The sequence below is a fragment of the Sinocyclocheilus grahami genome, unplaced genomic scaffold (assembly GCF_001515645.1).
Source record: "Sinocyclocheilus grahami isolate Dianchi unplaced genomic scaffold, SAMN03320097.WGS_v1.1 scaffold978.1, whole genome shotgun sequence".
Classification (NCBI taxonomy): Eukaryota; Metazoa; Chordata; class Actinopteri; order Cypriniformes; family Cyprinidae; genus Sinocyclocheilus; species Sinocyclocheilus grahami.
The window spans coordinates 161,141-186,278 of NW_015506157.1; the positions used below are offsets into that span (position 1 = coordinate 161,141).

Genomic DNA, 25,138 nt, shown 5'->3' on the forward strand with positions numbered 1-25,138 from the left:
GAGAAACGGCTGTTGCACAAAGCGAAAGGCCAGTTTTATTCTAGGAAAATATTTGTCATTCAAGTAGTTTCCAGTGTATTATTGCTTCACAATTATGTCATTACAAATATTAGTGCCAGACGGGATAACAAACCGTTACTTTCACAGCAGTCAAGGGTCATTATTCGGAAGCTTAGAGAGTCATGGCTTCACATATCTATGCTCTACATTTATACATAGATGACACCTTGTCATGATGCCTAGCACAATGAAAGTAGCAAGTCCTCAATCTTATAGGATAGTTCTTCTTGGTTCTTCTCAATGTGGCACTATTTGTGCAATCAAGTCCTTTTGTTTCTTGTGAACTTGTGAATCAGTCACTCTCTTGGAAGGGTTCTTTTGGGTTACAAGTGTTTTGTACTATTTAAATATTTAAGTATCATTCGTCTTGTACTTTGGGATGAAAAAAAGACTATTATGATGCAGAAGACAGATTCACACTGCCGAGTCAAGTGGGTATGGAGTGGAGCAACAACAATTTCCCTGCCCCATGCACTCAAAGCGTCCTGTAATCACTCAGCTGCTGCTCCACTCTGGGTTTTTGGATTTCCTTGATCAAAAAAAAAAAAAAACACTGTTCTGTGTTGTCCGTGAATATTATTTATTACTTCACTCTAACATCCTTTAGTTATTTATTTATTTAAATACAATGAAAGTCTGGGCACAAGATATATTGAATGGAAAAAATATATAATATATATATAAGCACTACTTGAAGAAAAGTCTTGTGCTTTATTGAAACAAACATTAGCCTGTTAACATGTGTTTTGCACATGAAGGAACAGTACCAGAGTGATCTTCGGAGCAAGAAAAAACACAGACGCTCTGACTTTAACAGAAAAAAGCGCCTGGCTTCTACTCTGCGTCACTCATACTCTGGTCTCTGTGCATCAATAAATAGTCTGTGTAACACACGTTTTGTGGTGTGATTGAAGTGCTTTTGCTGTAAAAAGACATTATGGATGTATTAAGGTTGGGGAGGGTGCCTGGTTTAACCAGCTTATTTAATTTCTAAACCTCATTAAAAAAAAACACTCAAACACACACACAACATTTCTGTGAATTCATTCATTCTAACATTTAAATGTTAGATAAGCCTAGATAAATCTGGTTGTTCATTTGTAGTGATACTGTATATTAGCTAATTAATACAATATCGGTCAAAAGTTTGAAAAATGATTTAGTCTCTTATGCTCAGCAAGGCTGTATTTATTTGATGAAAAAAGTAAAACAGTAATATTGTGAAATACTATTACAATTTCTATTTTAATATATTATAAAATGTTTTTTAGTTTTTTTCAGAGTCATGGCAAATTTCTCAATTCATGACCCCTTTAATGTTGAAGTATTTCAAATCCAGTTAAGGAACACATTCTGGAGTAAGAAAAAGCTCTAAATCTCCCATAAACAAATCCCCCAAATGCACACAACCTGTTACACAACAATCGCAAGTCAAGATAGAGAGAGAGAATTGTGCTTAGGTATAAATTTTTCATTTTTATTATAAACAGCATTTATTGAAAATAAAAATGAGCAATGTGCAGATCATTTTTGAAACTACATATACATGTGTTCCTATTATAATATATGCTAACTCTATTTGCATGTTTAAATTACCTTAATGAAAATTTGTCAACAATTTCAAGTTCTTGCAGTTTGTTACAAGTCAGCATTTTGCAATGTTAAATCAGTCTTTTGATGGACACATTTCAGTTTTATATTTACATTAATTATCATTCATGTCACAATTTCAGTTTCTAATCCTTCCGCCATAATACTATACACACGACACTGTCTGACCTTCGAGGTGCTTTCACTGCCGTCCTCTAGACCTCTGAGTTGCCCGTTGAGGTGAGCGTTGGGGTGTTTGTTGAGGTGCCCGTTGAGGCGCCTGCTGAGGTGCTTGTCGTGGCTGTGCATTAGAAGTAGCATTGAGTAAGGCACACCCAGATGTCAGACAGACCCCAGGAACTCCACGTAGTCCAGGATGACCCCTCAAACCAGGCTGGCCCACATGGCCTCTCTCGCCCATCCGACCTGTTTGCCCATCAAATGCCTGGCCAGGTCGCCCACGCTGACCTGGTTATGATATGTGAAAAATAAAGAATAAATGAAATGCTGCATAGTCTAATCACCGTGACAGTGAGAATTTAATTTGACCTCAGGTGATGATTCTGTCATAGGAGAGGCTAATTCTTTTTTTATTGTTACGTTACCCTTTGGTCCCTGCTCTCCAATGTGGCCAGGAAGGCCATAGCCTTTAGCTCCCTTGTCTCCTGGTTCTCCCCTGTCACCTGTGGCAAACACATTTCACTAAAATAAAAAACCATTGCAAATGCAAATAGATGTTGGTGGTAGTGAGTGTCTTGAGTGATCTCAACCATCCGAATGAACAAGTCATTTCATTCATTTGAGTGGCATTACATATTATATTTTCAACAGTAGAATTCCAATCATCAAGAATCAGGAACTCCCGATGCAGCCAAAGATACTTTATGAGGAACATAAATGATTACTTTATGTATTTTGTTCATTTGTCATGTGATTCGTAATGAATGAATCGTTCACGAATGACCCTTCACTACACTCTTAAAAATAAAGGTGCTTCAAAAGGTTCTTCAAGCGATGCCATAGAAGAACCACTTTTGGTTCCACAAAGAACCATTCAGTCAAAGGTTCTTTAAAGAACCATCTCTTTCTTACCTTTTTATAATCTGAAGAACCTTATTTCGCCACAAAGAACCTTTTGTGAAACAGAAAGGTTCTTCAGATGTTAAAGGTTCTTTATGGAACCATTTAGACAAAAAGGTTCTTCTATGGCATCGTGAAGCACCTTTATTTTGAAGAGTGTAGTTGGTGGAAGCGTTCTTTATACTGATTAACAATGCGTGTGCTGAGGTCATTCCTGTATAAAGTGACTTGTAAATATTCTTCCTTTTCATTAGCTTGTCTGGGAACTGATATATGTGACATCATTGCCAGACTAAATAACAATGCAATGTAATGGCTTGTCATTTGTAACAGCAAAACCTCTACCAAGCTTTTGACATGACAAGTAGTGAAGTACTGCTGATTAGCACATGCTAATTGAAGAGGTGATCATTTAGTAAACAACTAGTGCTGCATTTATAATTCAGTTCAGCTGCACAGAACCATTTTGCATTTTTTTATTGATAAAAGGTAGTGGAAGATTTTTTTTTTTTAAACGGCAGATCTGCACATTTTATTTTTAAATAGTTTTTGGGCAATGCCATAATTGTATGTCTGCAGTATGTGTACACAACCACCCTATTGTGGTAAAAATCCATCCACTGTGTTTATTTTCTCAGTCTCTGTCATGACAACTCTCATAGAGATTGGCATGGTAATGGATATGGCAATGTTATGGCAAATAATGTATTTGGCAAGTCTTGGCAGAGTAGATGGGAGTAGTGGGAGAGAGGGGGGGATGGGATCGGGAAAGGTCCAGGAGCCAGGACTCAAACTCGGGTTGCCTAAAGTTTAGCTGTGCTATATGTAAAAATGCTGATTATTAAGGCTATTGGATCTGACAACTTTGTGTGTGTTTTTTTTTTTTTTTTGGTTTTACATAACCTTGTGTGTGTTTGGCAGTTTAAGCCAGTGGTGTTCTGGAGGGCCAGACTCTGGTAAGAGTATAACTCCAACCAGCTCCAACACTCTTGCCTACAAGTTTATAGTGAGTTTGATCCACTGCTTAGATGTGTTTAATTACGGCTGGAGCTAAATTCTGCAGGACAGTGGCCCTCTAGGAACAGGGTTGGACACCCCTGGTTTAACGCCTACCACAGTTTCTCAGACCGTAAGGAAAAACAAATTATAATTTTTACTACTAATGATAATTATTATTATTATAACACCCCTGGTTTAACGCCTACCTCAGTTTCTAAGACCGTAAGGCAATTTTTTTTTTTTTTTACTATTATTAATAATAATAATAATAATTATTATTATTATTTATTGTTAAAAGTTTCAAACATTGTTACAAATTTTCTTGGAAACATGTAAATATCTTAAGTAGCTTCTGAAGGGCAGTACTACATAAATAAAAAAACACACTGAAAAGAAGCCCCTAATTCTGAATGTATTACGTTGCCACCTTCTTGGGCATCAGAGAATATTTACAGTTTTATATAAGTCCCTCATTTGTCCTCATTGTGAAAAAATGTTCCAGTCACTCTGGAAAGGGTTCAAATATGCAGAAGATGCTAGAAAACCAAAGAATGTGCAGGACCTGGAGGATTTTTCTGAACAACAATGGGCAGTTTAACTGTTTAGTACAAACTAGGGAAAAATCATGTGTACAGTATGTCAAGTTTTGAATGGGGTTTTCTTTCTTTCTTTTTAATTCAGCTATTATTTCGTCTTGTGGACTATATTTAAACATGTGCCATGTGCTATGGCTTATTCATGACAGTACTAAAAACATACAATTTTTATCTCTTCTTATTTAAAAACATTAAGAACATGTTTATTAATAACATGCAGCGTGTATATAAATGTATGTTTCTTAACTGTAGGCAGCTTGACTGCATTTAACTTTTAAGTAGTTAAATACAGTGGGTAGCTTATAGTTTGGGAAGCAACTGTTTCAAAGTATCTTTACTACACAGGTCCATAACCCCAACTGCAAGCAAGCACAAACCATTTGTCTGTTTTGCTGACATTTTTAACTTTTATATTATTTGATTCTGTCACAGCAAGGTAATATCATTGGTAAGTTTTCTTTAAACACTTTGTTTGATCTATTCCTCAGTTGCACCTGTATACTCATTTGCCTCATTAATGCAGTTTGGCAGAGGAGTCCCACATCTGCTCATGTTTAATAAAGCTATTACTTTTCTTCTGCTGATGCTTGCAGACTAACATTGCTTAAGGACACTTGCGCTGGTTCGTATTTATTTCATGACACATCCCATTCCAAAAGACAACAGTTCCTTGAGAAGGTGAATCCGTTATATGGGCTGCTCAGTTTTCCAGCTGAGAAGTATTTGTTATGCTAGTTCACTGTGCATGAACACAGCTAAGAGCAATACAGGCAGATAACAATTTTTAGCATTATTGCTTCTCTATATCTTGGCACATTCTTTATTTGTGACTTATTACGCTATCTGCATGAGTGCAACTGCATTTATTTGATGTGAAGGCACCAACATGGTGGACCACCCTTGTATTGGTACATGTCCAATAAGCTACTGTTTGGACTACAGTGTGAAAATGGTTTACCTGGTGAGCCCTGTCTTCCGTGGTCACCGGCTTCTCCGTAGAATCCCTGCTGCCCGATTTCTCCTTTAAGACCATCAATGCCAGGATCACCCTATTATAATGGTGTTTGCGGAAATAGTTGCAAATTTAGTTATTTTTAGCAATCAGTCATTTAGCAGACACTTTTTTCCCCAAAGCAACAGATACAGTCCCCCTGGAGCAGATTTGGTGAAACTTTTGCTCAACAGCTACTGGCAAATGTGTACTTTTGTTGTACGGAAAATAGTAGCTTAGACATTCTGCAAAACATCTTATGCATTCCAAGGAAGAAAGTCATACTGGTTTGAAATGACGTGAGAGTGTGTAAATTATGGCGATGAACGAACCCTTTAAAATCTTAGAGTCAAAGTGTCTGTAGATTTTAATTTATTTTTTTTGCTATGCTGATCCTCAAAAAGCCTCTTTACATCGTGTGCCGTTTTTTTCACAACCCTCAATTTTACAACCTTTTACGTTTAACATGTTTGAATTTGAGGCTCTGTGAACTCTTATCTGCCTTTGGGCCTCTTGAGTGAAAATGTTCGAGAAGTCTGAAAAAAAGATCTGCTTGAGAAATATGGAAAGGCTTTCCACTCCAGTGAAGGTGGGATTCTCTCCAAAAACCATTCAACACAGAGCAAGTGCTTCGTCTGTGACATCCTATTTGTCTTTACGGGGACTTGGAAATTCTGAATGTTTTAATTCCAACCTATACTGCCAAATACTGCTGCACGCTCTCCAGAGGCCTTCTCACTATGTACATATCAGACTTGACCTAGAAGAAAGTTGATGTACGGACCATGTTCTTCCTTAGTTTACTATGGCAAAGATAGGTTTAACATGTGCTAACTTTGATGTCTAAAACAAATCACGGCTAAATGCCTTTTGTTTCCAAGGTCTAGCAAAATTATGACTGTTCCAGGGTTGTTGTGAGGTGATTCTTCTCGGAGGTGGGTAACTTACTGGAGGTCCAAGTGGTCCTTTTGGTCCTGGGGGACCTGGAGCACCCATTGGCACGTCTCCATAGAGTGGGCACACGGCCGCACAAGTCCTTTTCACGGAGTTGGCGAATGTGGACATCTGCTCCAGCACCACCCTCTTGCAGACCTCGATAACATGTTGAGCAGGAAGAGTGGGGCCCTAAGAAAGAGATCATTACCACTGAAACATGGAGATCAGATCAGAGCACTTCTCGCCCGTGGGTGGCTGTGTAATGAAGGAGAAACAAATACGGCCAACAATATCTCACCAGCCTCATTATGGATTTACAGCCACACTAAATGAAAACCTTGCCCTGAGCTGCAGAGAAAGCCGCACTAATGAGAAAGCGTTTACTAGCGATCTTGACACCAAAATGGTTACCACATATTTCATGCATGCTACGCCAAGTGCCACAAGGGCTGATTCTCCCAGAAGCTTTGAAGGCTTTGTCTGAAGGTGATGCTTGTTAGTCGGCTGGTGAAATGCAAATGAAAACACTTAACAAACCTGTAAACAGACATTCTTTTAGGCTTAGGTAAGGAGGGAAGGTTGAATTTCACCTTTCTTGGTGAACATTTCTTTACTTATGCGCACCCTCAGTTGCTTATGGACCATAACGTAAAGTCCCTTAGGTGGGTGGAAGCCATTTTGGCAATACGTCCGGGCTAGGTAATAGGAATGGAAACACAGCTTCTACTACATCTATTAAGTTGAAGAAAGTGATGTGTGTTGATACATAATAATATGTTTGGTCAGAGAATTGCATACTATGATCATTCCATTCCAATCAGTTTCAACCAATTATGATATTGTAATGCATTGCCGTATTTTTTAATGGGGCGTATCACAATGTGGTGGCGATACCCAGCCCAGCTTATGTTTTAGTAACATATCTAAAATCACCAATACTATATATCACCAAAGGTTGCATTTTTAATCAGGCTTAAAAAGATATCTTTTGACTCCAGTCTGTTCAGCCTGTATCTTGCATGTCAAGTCTTATGATTTCTCTAATTCAAAAGGTCAGTCTCTTCCTCCGCCGACCAAAGCAAGCAACAGGAAAAAGGTTAGTTATGTGTTGTGAGTTGGATTTTCAGACTTACTGGTGGGCCTGGTGGGCCCTGAAAGCCCACTAGACCACCGTCTCCTCTCACTCCCTTGGAGCCTACACGGCCTTTTCTACCCAGATCTCCAGCAGGGCCTCGCTTTCCTCTACTTCCCTGTTGCCCTGGCACACCGGCGTCTCCTGCCTGGAAAACAAACAAATACAAACACACCCATAAACAAGCAAGTTCACTTTTATACTGTGTACATGTTTCAAAATGATATCTCGACAGAACGTCTGGAAAGAAATACGACATGGAACTCAAACAATATGCTGATGTGGCAATTGGTCGCGTCTTTCCAAAACCAGCTTTGTAAATGTAATCCAACTAGATTTCTGCTGCTGTTGTGGACAGACCAGACCCATCGCTGCTAATGCTTAGAAGTTGTCTCCATGGTGTTAATTAAACAGAAATGTGAACAATCTCTGAGACGGTCTTACCCTGCCTTTAGGTCCTTTGACTCCCTTTGCACCCTGTGGAAACAATGTGGCATTGTGAGAAACTAGAACCATATGATAATGGAAATGTGTCAACAGGAAATGAAATGCATTTGAGTCAACAACTACCTTCTCCTCTTTGCGTCCCTGGACCCCAGGAATGCCAGTGTCACCCTGGAAGATACAAAAGCAAAATTTGCAATTGATCCAATAAATGTGATTTGTAGTTCAAAATTAGTTGTCGAGGTGTTGCAAGAGGAAACTCTGAAATGATGGTGATGCTTTTCATCACTTTGTGTTTGTGTGAAAAGAGAGCTGTAAAACTCAAGAGAAAAACAATTTGCTGTAATGCGTCCTAATCGGAAAATTGCCCTGGAATTTGACACATTAACCCGAGATCTAATTTTGTGTACTCTGGCTCTCAACTGCTCTACAGACGCTCTACACGACGAACATGATGTTCCAAGTGTTTGCTACAATGTTCCTGCTACCAATAACTCTTTTTTATAATTCTTTCTGGATGGGTGCACATTTGAATTCTAGACCGAGGGTCCCATTTCTTTTGCTAAAATGAATAGTGGCAGGAACAAAACCGATACTTTCCATTTTCTAACTTTTGTATGCTTTCCATTTTTTAACCATTTTACATTACATAACATGTTAATACAACATCAGGCTGTTACCTTGATGGCCAGGCGTTCAAATTCCGCAAAGTATGTTCTGGTAAATGTGGCTTTACAGCGGTTAAGAGTCACCAGTGCTTATGGCGAAATCCATGTGATGCTGAAACCATGTTTAGATAACAGATGACCACATGAGGGAAAAGATGTGTTTCTTTTAACACCATATAATCCTTCACCATCTGACACCATCACAGTCCCTGTGAATATTAGATTATTTTCAAATATGTAGATGAAAAGTCTTGTCTGCAGTGACACGTTTAAATGAAGTGTGGAGATCTTCTCAGAAGTTTAGATATCAGCGGAGGGCTGATGCTGGAATGAGAACAGAGCAGCCAGCAGTTTCAGTCTAACACACTTTGTAGTGTGACTGCACTCAGAGCCAAGTCACTGTACATGCGGCCAGAAACTGCTGTGCTATCCAATGAAGAGCTGTGCTGCTCAGACATGACTCCAGTGTGAAAACATGTTCTGTGCTTTCAGATGACGTCTGAACGTCTGGAAAGACGTTCTGGCTTTTCTCCATTTGCTTTTTTTGTGAATGGGTGAGTTCCTTCTTCTCGAGATGATATTCCAGCAATTTGTCGAAGCTTAAACAAATCTGATGACACATTGTATTAGTATAGATTTCACAAGTGTTTAAATGGTTGTCCATCACATCAGATGGTTTGCTGGTCACTGTAAATGCTCATAGCAGTGATTCAATATGTATAGATGCCAAAAGGACTCTGAAAAAGAAAATGTGGGCCTCATTCCCCCCCCCCAATTTATTTTAGACTGTGGATCCTGGGATATCTGGCTACACTAAGCCAATACTGACACACGATCTTATGCATCTGCAGTGACCCCTCTATAAAGTTTTCTGCATGACAGAACTTTGATGAGCTGATGCAGAAATATGTTAGATTTACAAGACAAGGATTTATAGGAGATGATTTACATCACACCTTGTCCCCAGCCATGTCTAGCCATTTTATGTCTGTTTGCAGCCTCTTGAAAGATTCAAAATGCCCTTTTAATGAGACAAAATTGTGTTCAATTTGGGTTTCCTAATTTAGTGGAGATCATTACCTTGGGGCCTGGTCTGCCGGGTATTCCCATGTGCCCCTATGAAGACATGGCATGTTTTAGCATTTTGAAGGGGTATGAACTTTTATTTCAAATGCTTTGGAATATTTGGAATATAGCTCACCGTTCTTCCAGGGGGCCCAATAAATCCTGGTCTTCCTGGCTTTGCAGCAGAGCCCTTGTAACCTTGCGGCCCCTGGAGATTATAGCACTTTATAAATCTACCAGAAGGCAGGGTGCATTTTTATGTCATAAAAGTCTGAGGTAAAATATCAAGGTGGTATTCACAAAAGTCACATATATCTCAGTGCAGAGGTCATTTCTTCACACGAGCACTTACTGTTAATCCAGGAGGGCCCATTTCCCCCGGAGGCCCTTGTTCGCCTTTTTCGCCCTGTGTAAAATGTTCAAGCATGTTGCATAAGCACACACAACTACACCCAATCAGACAGATGCTTCTGTAGAGATAGGAGTCATAAAGGACTTAAGCAGTAGTTTTTTCATCTAAGGAAATTCGGATTGTTTTAATAATACATTTTCAATGTATTTAGTATAAATGTATATATGAACAATAAACAACCTAAATTCCATACAGTAAGTGAAGAACTGTTCTAACTGATTCGGTGAGTGATTCACTGGAGATAACGGTTTCATAGTTTGAGTTCTGTGTTGCTAACTAAAACTATTTTGCTGTGGTGCTATACATTTAGTAGCTAAATAGCCATTTGTCAAGACAACAAGTCAATAAGAGTTAGGTTACCCTTTCACCAACTTGTCCACGTCTTCCCTCAGCTCCCTGTTGTCCTTGATAAGCCTGCATGTGGTAATACCATGAGATTAAAAGCAAGCTAGTGGGCATGAAACAAAGTTCAGCTGAAAGGGCAATCGGTACCTCAATTCCAGGGTCTCCATCTCGCCCTAGCAAACCTGGATCACCAACTATACCCTGACATATTCAAAAGAATCAACACTAGACTTTCAACTCATTGGTCAACAAAGTATTGTCATCATGACTGCTTGACAAGTAACCAACCTTTTCCCCTATTCCACCAACTTTTCCTTTTGGGCCTTGAATACCCTGTGAAGAGTAAAAACGATATCTACTGTATGTGCCATCAATATGTTTCCATCATCCATCTGATTGTTTAAAGCAGCATGATTTTGTGACTATTAGAATACCTACTGGCTTTCCCTTTTCTCCAGGTGTTCCTCGTTCACCGGGATCTCCCACAATCCCCTGTCACAGAGCAGAGAAAGAATATAAACATGCAGTCAAATTCCCATGACATTTGTATGATTTAAAAAAAGGCCAGCTTTGCTGCTTGTGGTGTCAACAGATTGCATATGGCAAAAATGCAGGCATTTGTAAACGATTTTGTTGATGTTCAAATTGTGTCCCTGCAGACAGTTTAATTCCTCTTCAAACCCCAAAAGATGAGGAATTTCAGACTTGTGGTGCTTCCCTGAAGTTGTTTGTTCCTTTTACTAGCATGTAATGTTTTAAAAAATAATAATAACAATCCCAATACTAATATTTATTTATTCTTTTTTTCCCTTTTGATTTTAGGATAAAATACAACCCACACATTTTTTCATGAGATTCACCCACAGAGTCCCTAAACCTTTCACGTTGACCTCCATGAATACAGAAACGTGCACATGCATAAATGATCCAAGGAGGTGTCCGATTTTAAATTTAAGATCACTCTATTGGTATTAAATTTCGTGCAGCACATTGCTGAACGTCCCCATCCTGATTTTTTTTACCTGCCAACCCCGTGGTCCTCGAGATCCTTCAGCTCCAGTTAAGCCTTCATTTCCCTGTTCCAGGAAGGAATGGGAATTGTGAGATTTCCAACTAAACACAGCAACAAATGTTTTAGAGAAAATAACAAACCAGAGTGAGGGAGAAAACATACCTTAACTCCCTGATAGCCCACAATCCCCTCGTATCCCCGTTCTCCTGCTGCACCCTGGGGAGCGAATGAGTCATTCATATTCCCAATAACACAATCCATCTCACATATATTTTATCGAAGCAAAGTGTTTTCTAACAGAACTTACAACTTCCCCCTGCTGGCCAGTCTCACCCCTCTCTCCAGGTGACCCTTGCACTCCCTTTGATAAGACGCACAACATAAAACATATATAATGTGTAATGCATTGGTTACCTTGATGTGCTTAAGCTATTATACTTCTTTGTGTATTACTTTTAAAATGTGGTTACTGCAAAAATTATTGCAACAAGCTACAACCAGCTTGTGTGCAAAGGTGATTTAGTAGACTACACTAATGCTGTTTTTACCTTATGACCCGAAGCTCCTTTTAGCCCTTTCAGGCCTTTGGGTCCTCTGTCACCCTGTGAGAGAGAAGAAGATTGGTTATTGCAAACCTTTGGATGCAAAGCTACAAGGCCATCAAAATGGGGCTCTGCACTTGGATGATGTATTACCTCCCGGCCACGAGGTGCTCTCATGCCCTTTTCTCCCTTGATGCCTTCTTCACCCTGTGGAACGCGAGTTAACCGTTGAGTGGATCTGTACAACAATGCCAACCAAGGGACTTTACAATGAAGCCACTCACCTTAGGCCCAGGTTCTCCTATATGTCCATAATCTCCAGTGTTCCCACGTATCCCCTGCAACAAGAAGTTCTAAGATGAATGCTTGCAAGATTGCTTGTAATTGTAAATAATATGTAACAACGACAACAGATGTAGACTTTAATTGGCCAATAATGTTGGCCAAAGACATAAAGAACTTGGTTTACGGTGCTGGAAAAAGGCAGCATGTATTCCACTATATGACAGCCTGGAGCTACAGAACGGCTGGAAATGGTTCCCTCCATGTTGGTATAAAAATGCACTTGACCAAACAGGATCCTTAGTCACACAACTGAACAGCTGCCAGTAGCTTCCAGGGTTATAATGAAAAAAAAAAATTTAAAGGGCAAGCAGTGGAAGTCTAAACTTCATAAGCCCTGTGCACAGTTTTTCTTACTAATTTACTTTTTTTTTTAAATATATATTGCAACAATGGTTTAACAACATGATTTAATGCTTCAGAACCGTTGTTCTTGCATCACAGAGGTCAATTGTGAAATCTGGCCTGATCGTGTAATGAATCTTCCTTTCCTTCATTTGTAAGCCATTATCTAGTGCCCTGTTTTTTGCACTGATCATGGGGGGGAAATTCATGTGGAATTCTCTGGAATTCATTTAAAGGGGTAGTTCACCCAAAAAAAATGAAACTTCTGTCATTAATTACTCCTCCTCATTGTTTGTGTCTCTGTGTTGTGGTGCTTGTTTGTTTTTTGCATATGGTTTACTGTTGGCTGTGAAACAAATTGCCCTTCGGGGATAATAAAGTTGACCTTGACCTTGACCTTGACCTCGACCTCATGTCGTTCCAAACCCGTAAGGCCTCAGTTCATCCTTGGAAGACAAATTAAGATATTTTTGATGAAATCTTAGAGCTTTCTGACCCTGCATAGACAGCAAGGGATAAATCTATAAACAGGGATAACGCTATAAATCCAAAATGTGTTTTCTTTACCCAGAAAGTGGCAAGATGAAAACCACTATTTTCTGTTTCAAACTTTCACATAGCATCTTTAGGTTATAATAACATTAAAAATTCAAATCCAGATTTAGATTTTCAAAGATTTATTATAAAAACGTATAATTTTTTCCCAAAATGCAATAAATCCACTGAATCAATATAAAAGTTATTTTTACATATTGAAACTGTTGAAAGCACACAACAAAGTAAAGTTGATCCACATATGACAGCCTCTGAACTTGGTCAATACTAATTTTATTAATAGCTTACGTTTCTTCCCCACCACAGAAACCACCACAGGTTCATCAATGCCATCAAAATTATTAATTTTTTTTAGGGCTGCACGATAAATCGCATGCGATTGTCATGCGCATCTCGTCAGTAAAGCCGGTTCTGTGATCAGTATTAAATCTCCATTACGTGCTTTCAGATGGAGCAGCATTTAATACACAAAGCCATTGATCACTGACAAGCTAAGCAATATCGCGTTCATAATCGAAGGCGATTCATCTGCATTTATGAACGCGATATTGCGTAGCTTGTCAGTTACTGTTTATAACGCGTGGAATGGTGCGCTTTGATTGGTTGAGCGGATATATCGCATTCTGCAGAGAAGGAAGACTGCCGTTTGTCGCGGTTTGGAAAGATAGGGAGAAAACATGACAGAATAGCATGGCGGATATCGCATTTTGTGTAAAATTAAAAATTGATTTTTCAAAACTGACCAGATACAATACTGATTTTGGTGGGAACTCAGTTTTTTTTTAAATGGCGTTTATTGCATTTTGGAACCAAACTCTTCATTTGTAAGTGCAAGCAGCGCATAATTTCATGTTATCTTATATGGTTACATGCAATACCATTGCATTAGAACATTATTGCGATTAAATTATGAAAATTGGAGGACTACCTGTACCTGTTCGCTACAAACGCTGCCAGTTAAAGCACAATGGGTGCGCACAGGGGCGCCGCTATGTTTTCCAGGCCCCCTGAACATCATTGACTTGGGCCCGCCCCCGCGATCGCGTTCCCCCTCAGTAAAATACACGTCCTAGGCCCCCTCTCCCTCGCTGGGCCCTTGGAATTATCTTAACCTTCCCCCCCATTATGGTGCCCCTGGGTGCGCACTGCCTCTGCTCTGCTTACGCTTCTAGGAGTCTTGTTCACACACTTCCCATTGGTCCCCACATTCTGTCACTGCTCTTTTGCTTAATGTTGAACTCTGCTAAACTTTCTCAAATTGAAGTTGCTTTGCTCATGTCATGAAATGACTGGCCATTATCAAATGCTGAGTCACTTAACACAATAAGCAAGCAGCTCCCTCAGTACATTAAGTTCTGTGCTACAGCCACACTGTGAAATTAGTGGAGTAACCTCTGGGAACAGGGGTTCACAAAACACAGTGAAGACTTTTTCAAACTCCTCCTGGCACAGAAGAGACCACACACAGCAGCAGATGTACAGTGTGTTTGCGGGGGAACTGCACTCGGTAGCCCCCAGCAGGAAGACAGTAAACACAATGTTGCCCCCTCTGCTGCATATTCCATTAAACAGATCCACTCTTGCAGCGGCCTGACTGTACCGGATTATCAAAAGTGTGGGCGTGTATCTGGGTGGGAGATTGTAGGAAGAAAAGAAGGATAGAGCATGTGTGTTTTTGGAAAGACAGGATAGATTCTATGATCGATTTACAGAAGCATCTTCAATGTTAATACTTGAAAAAGAGCACCGCCGCATGCTGCCGAGGCTGACTTTTAAAGATATTATTCCAGCACACCACAGAGAACTGGACTCAGATCAAAGAGGTAAATTAGCCATAACTCCGGGGTGGAAAGAATCAAGTTTACCGCCCAAGGTCGCTCACGAACATGAACTGTGCTTACATAGCCCAAATGTATACTAGTAATTGGATCCTGATGCGCTATGCCATGTCCTTTAATTAAGCTGATCGGCAGACATTGTCCTGTATATTTGCAGGGCCTGTTTAGACTCTAATGGCTTTGCTCCCTTTGAGTTTGTCTCAGAGACTAGGAGACTGACGCCACAATTGATTTTTCCGTTTATTTATTTATACCACTGCAGCTCAAAAGCAAATGGGTGTATGGTAAATATAACGATTCTGGAAGCATTTTAAATAATTTAGTCACGTTACGCATGGTATCTCAGAACTTTTCTGACAGAGTGCAATAGTAGGGTTCCGGAAGTAAAAATACTATTATTTTTCCCATAGAGAATTAGTTTTATGATGGGAATGTGTAAACCTATCAAGAACTACCATTACAGGCCAGGAGAGAGGAGTGTTGAGAATAGAGCCTGCCTTAATCAAAAATCTAAAATTTAAATTAGCCTTCCTTCCTGTGTTATTTATAGTTCAGGTGAGTTAACCAATTGAGCAATGGTGTTTGAAAGGTTTCGTGTTGGTACAGTTGGCATTTGGCCCACAATGTGCTTACAATAAATTAAGAAAGATGAAGCCCTTATGTCTGATGCACACATACGCCGTTCGCAGTGTGTATGCTGTGTTTTTTTCCGTGCACGTTAATGAATTAGAGCGTTCACACTGCACGCCGTTACGGTCCGGCAGTGCGGTCCGGCAGTGCGGTCCAGCAGCGGTGAGTCTGCAGCAGCAGCTGTGCTGTACCGTGCTGGATTAAAGCATTGTTTGAATAATACACATGTATTGACACGAAAATGTAGTAATTTCACCATAGATTCATATAATTTAAAGTCTACTGTGTTTCACGGCAAAACATGGCTTTTTATCCATGGTAAAGCAAGGAAAACTACCCCTTACCTCACACTTAGATAAACAATGTGACATAATGAATTGCATTGGTCTCTTCGTGGAGGTGAAAAACATGAAGTTCTTTATGACCTGCAGGATTTCTTGTATAAAGATTTAAAGGGGTCATATGATGTTGCTAAAAAGAACATTATTTTGTGTATTTGGTGTAATGAAATGTGTTTATGCGGTTTAAGGTTCAAGAAACACATTATTTTCCAGATACTGTACATTATTGTTTCTCCTCTATGCCCCGCCTTTCTGAAACGTGTCGATTTTTACAAAGCTCATCGGTCTGAAAAAGCGAGGTGTGCTGTGATTGGCCAGCTGTCCAGTGCGTTGTAATTGGCCGAATACCTCAAGCGTGTGACGTACTTACAGTCTTTGAGTCAGAACACTGTAGTCTACTCTCCCAGGATCAGGAAACGGTTCTCCATAAAATGTGCTGGACACATCTGAATTTTTGGGTTGAAGTGTTCTGGAACAGTGTTGTAAATACAACTTAGGCACTGATTTCTAGTCGTGTCCATTTTTGGAAGGCCAAACAAAGTAGTTTCACTTTCACAACGAAACACAGCGTCACACACGGCGGCCTAGAGTGAGTGGAGGCCGGTGGGCTTGAGAACGGCGCGGCCGGCGGATTCGACGAAGGAGCGTCCGGAGGGCTTGCGGCAACCACATGTGATGACCCTGGGCTGGACTCCGCTTCGTCCACGCTGAAAGCCGATCTGGCGATCCACAGCGCAAAGTTTTAGTATTTCCTCAGCGACCAGCACGGATCAGCTCTAGGCATGACGAAGTGGATATCGTCCTCTTTTGGAAGGCCAAACAAAGTAGTTTTGCTTTCACAACGAATCAAACAGTGCCTTCACGACATGGCAGCGGCGGCACCAACAATACTACAGCAAGAATAAAAGTTATGCCTTCTTTCTTTGCATGAACATTTGGGCGGCGTTATGCAAATCTTCCCACATAGTGAGGTAGACATGTGGGGGCGTGTTAGAACGAGCTGTTTTAGGTAGGTGTGGCTGACTCTTAAATTTTATAAAGAATATCTCTTTGGATTTGAGACTTTAGTCTTTGCAACTTTACAGATCTTCTTTATGCACCAAGAGCTTGTAACACTCCTAAGAGAAAGGAAAAATTGAAATCGCATCATATAACCCCTTTAAATACAAAAGAAAAGGCTGTTTTCGTCTATAATGTTTGTGATTTTAACATATAGCCTATGTTCAAATGTTTTGCCACTTGCTTGAGCAAGCCTAATGAATTGAATAATACACTGTTTGATGTGCTTTTAAACATGACACTTATGAAAGACTTTACTGTGTACAAAGAGAATCGAAATGCTGACAAATCATTTTCAGTAAACTTTTGAATTGAAATAAAATGAATGAATATATGTTGTGTTTGTGGTATAGGCCTACAGCTGTGGAGCAGTTATGCACTGTTGTGTGAAAGCACAACAAGCTTGTGCTGCTTTTGCACCGCATATGTACTGCAAACGGAGTATGTGTGAACCTGGCGTTAACATTGTTGAGACATTGTTGTCAACATTGATATTTTTGCCTCTGTTTATGTCCATCTCACCATGTTGCTGAACTCATGAGATGTATCAGACCTCATAAATGGCAAAGGCATTACTGAATAACACATTCATTCATGTACTGTGCAAAACTGCTCACACATTCACCACTCAGTGCATAATGATTGCATGTGAGTGCAAATGTGTGAAGTCAGAAAGGTGTAGGCTTTAATTTGTGTGACGTTACAGTCACTTAGCTTCTCAAATGACAGAAAAAATTAAATCTGATCTCACCATTAAGACATTAAGAATTTCCAAAAGCCTGATTTTAATCAGATTTAAAACCACATGGATGTGGTGTGGATCGGATTTGTAAAATTGGAGTTTTGTGCGGTTCAGGCTAAAAACAGCTAAAGGGATTTGAGTCATACAATGTATGCCAAAAAAATGCTTTTTTGTTGCCTGTCTGAACAAAGCCAAGAAGTGCTTAGAAACCTTCCCAGAAAACTAGAGATGGTTGAAAATTTCCAGTTTACGCAATACATTTTGAATGATAAGTGACAAGAAACCTCTGTGTTTATCCCAAGGTGTTATGGTTTGGCTGGTTAGCATGCCACTGGTAACCTTCATCAGGTCTTAAAAAGCATTTTCTCTATCATCAGCCATTAAATGTAGTCTGATTATATTATATAATAAATAATAATATAGTAGATGCTTTCCCATGCCTAACTCTTTTTTTGGAGGGTTCTTAAAAGCATGAAATGGTTCATGGGCATTGTTATGATGTCACGTTAATGTGATTAATTACATGGAATTCACAGCTCATATTAGTGGCTGAAAACCTTCATTGTTCCATGAGCGAAGATGGTAGGTTTCAAACCGAATACTTCAAAGAAGTACCATTGAGACGAATGCCTGTGCTAATAACATAGCTTTCAGCAGGTATTATAGACCTCCTTGGTTTGTCCTTTCAAGAGTGCCTGCAAGTGTCAATTTGATTTAATACCGCTGTGCGCACAAGTGTTTTTATACATTCTTAATTGTTTCAAATACCACATACCTATCACTCAAGTACATACATAGCACTTATGATGGGCTTTAGCTCGCGTACATCAGCAACAGCCTATCACTGACAGTAATTTCTGCTGCTGTCAGTAAATAAAAATCTAGCACAGGATGCTCTGCCGAATGAGACAAGCCACAGTGTTTACCATTTTCTCAAAGCGAGTCCTGACTCTTGTTTCCATCATGCTGTACTTTAGTAATGCTCCTACTGCCATTTTCCACAACTTCACTTCCTAGGCAGGATCTATTCCAGGTTAATTCCATCTCTTCTTTCAATCCTCTCTGCTTGCTTTCATTCCTGACAGTGCATGTTTGTCCATTAATGCCCTCTCATTAAACCCAAATGACCAGCGACTACTGCTTGTTGTTTGTCCAACTCAAACACAGCAGAGTCCCACACTACGGTGAGAGATTTCAGACAGAACTCTTACCCAGTTTCCCACTCCGCCTGGGTCTCCCGTATTCCCTGGCAGGCCTCTGTGACCCTACGGAAGAAGGACACACTTGTAGAGATTGCATAGCAGAGTTCATTGTTTAAGAAGAGAGAAGCGAGGTTTTGGACACCTTGGGTCCTGGGCGTCCCTGGACACCCGGCTGTCCGTGTACGCATTTACAGGTGGCTCTTCCTCTTCCAGCAGTTAAGCCAATCTCAGCATATCCTCCACACTGTTGAGGAACGAGCTGATGAGAACAGGCTGAAAGCTCATGCAGAAGAGGGCAAGAGCCCACACACGGGGCAGCTGACTCACCACACTGGAGAGCTCACAGCAGCCTTCAGAGTATGCCTGATCCGCATCGCAGAAGACCTCCATCTTTTGCAGATCCACCTACACAAGCACAGAGGCTTTAACGTATAGCTTATCAATGTTCTTTTACTTAGGATACATTTACAAAAATGTAAGATTTTTCTACTTCTTTTACACTAAAAACAAGAGAGTATCATTTTATTATAAGTATCTACTTAAGTATGCTTGGCTTATGTTGACTTGGCTTTGCACTACCACAGAGAAAACTCAAAGAAAAACTCATAAATTCCACAGTGTGAATAAACTGTAAGTACAGCATACCTTATGAATTCACTTGTATTGTTGCAATAGAAAATAAGAACTTGGATGTACACTAGTTGTGTACTCAAAGTCTACTACTGTTATACTTAATAGTCTATGTTTATAAACCACACATTTAGTCTCAAAAGGTTTGAAATAGTACACTTACAAGTATACTACTAGTATATAGTTGTAACACCAGGTGTACATGGAAAATATACTTGAACTTAAATGTACCTAATAAAATTGTGACCCTGTACCACAAAACCTGCCATAAGGGTCAGTTTTTGGATTCATTGGGTCAATTCATTGATGTCTGGTTTGTTAGGATAGGACAATACTTGGCTGAGATACAACTATTTGAAAATCTGGAATTTGAGGGTGCAAAAAAATCTAAATATTGAGAAAATCACCTTTAAAGTTGTCCAAATGAAGTTCTTAGCAATGCTTGTTACTAATCAAAAATGAAGTTTTGATATATTTATAGTAGGAAATGTACAAAATATCTTTATGGAACATGATCTTTACTTAATATCCTAATGATTTTTGACATAAAAGAAAAATCTATAATTTTGACCCATACAATGTATTTTTGGCTATTGCTACAAATATACCCCAGTGACTTAAGACTGCTTTTGTGCTCCAGGGTCACAATTGTATCATTTGCTAGACTTGATTTAATGAAGAAGCAGGTCGTCAATAATGGCAACTCTAAGATCTTCCATTTTCTCTGAAAGCCCTTCACTGTCACTCTTAAACCTTTTTGCGACTCCACATATTCAAACCTAGCATGTTGCAATAGGTTATAAGACCGATAATTCGATCACCGATTAAATAAACATTTAGTTTGTTACTTTTTTTCTGCAAAATATCACCTTTTGCATTCCACAGAATTCATTTTTTTAATGGTGAGTAAATAATGACAGCATTTCCACTCAGTCGGATAATTCCTTGTAAATCAGTAGCTACTCAAGCCTCTCGCTGGTACTCACCGAAACCGAGCGGTCACCTACAGCCCTCTTGACGATGGAGGTAAAACCTTCGCGGATCACGGGCCGTGGCTCATCCAGAGGCTCCACGCTGACCTCCTCACAGTCCACCAGCAGCTTCACCTGCTCTCCTTTTACACTAAATGCCAGCTTGTGCCACTCGCCGTCAAATAGTTTTTCCACCCTCTGGAAGGTCCGCAGCATCTGCGTGCCTTGCGGGCTGGTGTAGAAGAAGTCCAGGGTTTTAGTGTCGCCCTGAAAACGAAGGCCCACCTGGTCCCGGCCTTCAGGATCGCTGACTTGCCACAGATTCCAGGATGTTTTAGCAGTGTCCTTGGGCACTTTGAAGGTGGCGATGACAGAGTAGTCTGACGGTAGACCCTCCGGGTAGATGTCGCTGGATGGAGAGATGGGTGAGAGCATATGTGCAGTTCACAGGGAGAGGAGAAATGAATATTTCAGTGCAAACAAAGCCAAAGAAAAATCAACCGCTGAACATCTCCAAGCAGCACAAAGTAGTGGTGTGAATGATTCAATAAGTCACTCATTAAGACCTGCCTTGGCTGAAAGAGTCACTGAAAAATCTCAGCCAATTCAAATTTGTGGACTGGAACTAACTCATATCATGACAATAATAGTAGATTTAGTGGAAAACGAACGTTGAATTTAAGCTGTGGCCCTGGATACAGTGATGGGAACACCATGGTACTTTGATATATGGTACTGAATGATTACCATATTTAAAAACATGCTAATAGCTTGATAACTGTTGGTACATGTTCTGTTTAACAGTGGTCGTTTGCAGTGACCTTTTGTGAAGTTTTGCATTAATCTAAACCAAATGGTCTCCAATTGTTTCCAATTCAGTTTTCTGCTCCTGTTTGTTTTTAAAGAGAACCAGTTTGTTGAAATTAGCACTTAATGTTTCCAAGAACAATGTTCATTTACGCACAGTGTGGTTCCACAGCTCTCTCGTTTTCTCTTTTGATGTTGCTGATCACATTCAGCATCCACATTTGGTGGTTGTTTTACAGTCATGCACGTCTCATGAGTATTTGGTCAAGTAGGGGATGTTAGTGGGAGGTAGTTGCGGACAGCATTGTTGGCCCACACGCACAAAATGAAAGACCCAGCACATGCCATAACCACAGCTGACATGCAGGAACAGCTGCCGATGCTTGAGAAAGACGTGAGAATATAATGCCAACATTTCAGGACAATGACTGTGCTGTTTAGGAACAGACAGCTCTGTGTATGCATGCTATATAACGTGTGAGCATATATCTGATCAAATTCAAATCAAACCCCAGATTATAGTAGTGGAAGATTCTGGGAAGCAGGAGCAGGAAATGAGAGATATTGTTTGGAGGCGAGCATGATTACGCTCAGTGGAAAAGCAGAAAGAGTGGAAAAGTATTATGTCAGAAGGATGATATAAATACCTCATGCTCTTCTTGAGGTGGAGGGACGGGTTAACACGGTACGCCACCGCGTCAGGTTCAGACCCATTGACCCTTCTCACCCCTCTAGACTCGGACAAGCCAAACTCTTCCAACAGGTCATATGCTAAAAATAAAAGCAAATGGGCCGCTCAAAAAAGGGGAATTTCAAGGTCGATTTCACTGTGTAATATTCCCAACTGAATTTTAAAAGAGTAAACGCAACCGAGGCCAAGGTTTTCATTATTTACAATAGTCTGACAGAGTTTATGGATTGACTTAAGCTACAAAACTTTGATGGCGTTTGACAGTCTAAATGAAAAAGAAAAAAGAAAGAAACTGCAATGAATTAATTTAAGTCTAAGTCATTAATTATTCTCTAGTGATATGCACTAGGGGGGGAAAAAAGGAAAGAAAACCCTAATGGAAACTTTTGGATATTTATATGGAATCTGGATTTGGAATTAAGCTGACAGATCAGTTTCCACAAAAAAAAAAGAAAAGTGAGAGTGACCGAGACAGAGTTCAATCTTCATCAAGTAGCCCTGCTGCACGGATGATGATGTACTGGCCAGGAATGATTTAAACTGCTCCGTGCTGTCCTCTACTGGTCAACAAGAGGAGCAAACATACTCTTTCATAGCCATTTCACTGTAGCTCACCTGATACCTTGCTGTCAGTAGTTGCTTTCAGAATAATCTGAGATTCTCTTCAAATTTGAGGTCAATTTCGTTTACGTTGAAACACATATCATAACATGATGCTGAATTTTGCAGTCAGATTCTTACTTGCTAATTCCTGACATCTGACAAGGCCAAAGACAGCCAGCAGGACTGTGATAACCAGCATTTTGTTCAAAGCTGGAGCTTTTGAAATGAAGATGGTTGGAATTTAAATGTGCCTGCAAAGGGAGAAAGATTGCAAATATAATGGTAGAAACAACCGTGAACACTTTATAGCACTGACATGTAGACCCTGTATAATTGGAATACAAAATGATAAATGCTCACTGAAAATACAAATTTCACAAAATGGAAAACATTATTTAGCACTAGAAAAATTCTGCTATTAATATAAATGTGATATAAACTTACATTTCAGTTCCAAATGCATTTGAAATGTGGAGATTAACACTGGCAAGACGCAATTCACAAACATGTTTTGCAAAACTCTCTTTTGTACGTAATCAGATGCATTTATGATAAAACACACACAATTATTCTTTGTAAGCACTCTTTTATAGTGAATAGTTCAGGAGGAGCTTGAACACCTAGGACAATCAGTATTAAAAAAACACTAATATATGCACTGATGCAATAAACAGTACAGTGCATTTGAGTGCAGCATTCCAATATAAACCATGAAAAGTTTACATGCATAACAAATGCTGGATAATAATGGTTTAACACAAAGTGCGATATGCCATCTTCAGGAGTTCATATTTTAATTGAACTAAACAGCAGTTGCTTTTATATCTTCTATAATCATATGTCATTTACTTACATGTTCTCCTGAAGTAAGTTCACTGCAGATTGTTCCTTGGCTGTTCCCGCAGTGATCATAAAGACAATTTTAAAGAAGCATCTCTGGTCCCAACGTTGACTTCACCCTAAATCTGCTTAGAAGAAAACCTGATGCATGAGCTCCACTCCACCCTCGGACCCAACAGGCCTTCATCCCTGCAGCACATTATCCTATGCAAACACTGACCTCCACATTCCTCACACAATCCTTCTGCAGTCACATGCTGCCGTTTGGGGGGACATTTGTTGCCATTTTGGTGTGTTTATGCTCATTTCAGGTGGGCAGTGATGTTTAGGCACCTGTATCATAAATGCTTCATGCAGATTTGTGCATATTCTATGGCTGCTGCCCCAAAAATGACAACTAGATTTTTAAACAGATTGTAGACTACAGTAGACCCCCCCCCCCCCCCCCAATTTGAGCACTAAATGCTCCCCAAACTGCGTGCTGAACTTTCAGATAGGATAGGCACTAAAAGCAAGGAAAGGCAACCTATCTCTGTTAAGTCTACAGCAGACAGTGGATCACTGTCTAGATAGCGCACTAGGAGACAGATGTAGTATGTCGCGGATAGGCACTAGCAGAGCTCCGCAAACATTCTGTGGGCCACAAACTGACCTGCTTCTAAACTATTAACCAGGCCTTAGTGGGAATGATTATAAATAAAAATATATATTATATTAGAGCAGCATTTATAACAGCAACAGAAACTCCTGACAACTATTTAACCAATAAATAGTGTTGTTTTAATTTTGGGATTTATTTTTTAAATCAAATCTTGAAAATGGCATATACAAACTGGTCACAAATAAAAAAAAAAAAAAACATGAAGTGTGGTCACTGTGAAGGCCATAACATATTTTTCAAATAATAAAAAATTCTTAAGAACCCAATGGATGGGGGCAATGTTTTGTTATATAAAGGTGATCACTTACTTAACTCTGCAGTGACCCAAACATATCCCGTCCCCCTATACACTCTAAAAAATGCTGGGTTAAATATAACCCAGCGCTGGGTTAAAAAGGGACAAACCCATCTATTGGGTTGTTTTGACCCAGCGGTTGGGATGTTTTGAACCCAACCGCTGGGTCAAAACAACCCAATAGCTGGGTTTGCCCCTTTTTAACCCAGCATTTTTTAGAGTGTATATACCTTTTTGTACATTTCTAAAAAGAGACACCTCTGTACCTTATCTACCCTTAAAAGGTAGCTATTAGTACCTTAGAATTACAGGAGTGAACGTATTGTGTAGAGTTTACCTAGAGTACTCAAAATGTCATGACTAAACAACTCCACCGGGCAATTTCTGATACACATTTTGAGAAAACCAGCACTCCTTGGTGATGGCCTACAATCTCAGCTTTATCTATTTAACTGCCATCTTAATTCTCTTATACTTTTCCTCAACTGTTGTCATTTCTCAAAATGCCTTTTGAGAAAAATGCCCACAAAATTCACACCAGTTTTGGCTTTTCGAGCGCAGTCTGTCGAGCAATGTCAGTGTTTGTTTGATTGTTTTATATTTGTGATGGATTTAGCACTTGACAGTCTTTACAGATTTGACCTTGTTTCAATTGCCTTACTCCCATCACGGATCCTATCAGTTCATCCATTAGGACTTGTGTAATCAACATAA

General features: G+C 39.7%; 1 protein-coding gene across 1 annotated transcript; it reads right to left on the minus strand.

The window, feature by feature from the left end:
- Positions 1–1,809: 1,809 nt before the first annotated feature.
- LOC107565060 (collagen alpha-1(IX) chain-like) lies at positions 1,810–22,873 on the minus strand. Its single transcript, XM_016250243.1, has 26 exons — positions 22,767–22,873; positions 21,982–22,105; positions 20,543–20,936; positions 19,254–19,331; positions 19,069–19,170; positions 18,936–18,989; positions 12,157–12,210; positions 12,026–12,079; positions 11,879–11,932; positions 11,638–11,691; positions 11,493–11,546; positions 11,341–11,394; positions 10,757–10,810; positions 10,607–10,651; positions 10,466–10,519; positions 10,334–10,387; positions 9,914–9,967; positions 9,698–9,769; positions 9,577–9,612; positions 7,955–7,999; positions 7,829–7,861; positions 7,386–7,532; positions 6,265–6,441; positions 5,284–5,374; positions 2,256–2,333; positions 1,810–2,118 (listed from the first exon to the last, which is right to left on the minus strand). Exons 1-26 carry the CDS (start codon positions 22,825–22,827, stop codon positions 1,853–1,855), a joined length of 2,343 nt encoding a protein of 780 aa, XP_016105729.1. The 5' UTR covers positions 22,828–22,873; the 3' UTR covers positions 1,810–1,852.
- Positions 22,874–25,138: the final 2,265 nt, after the last annotated feature.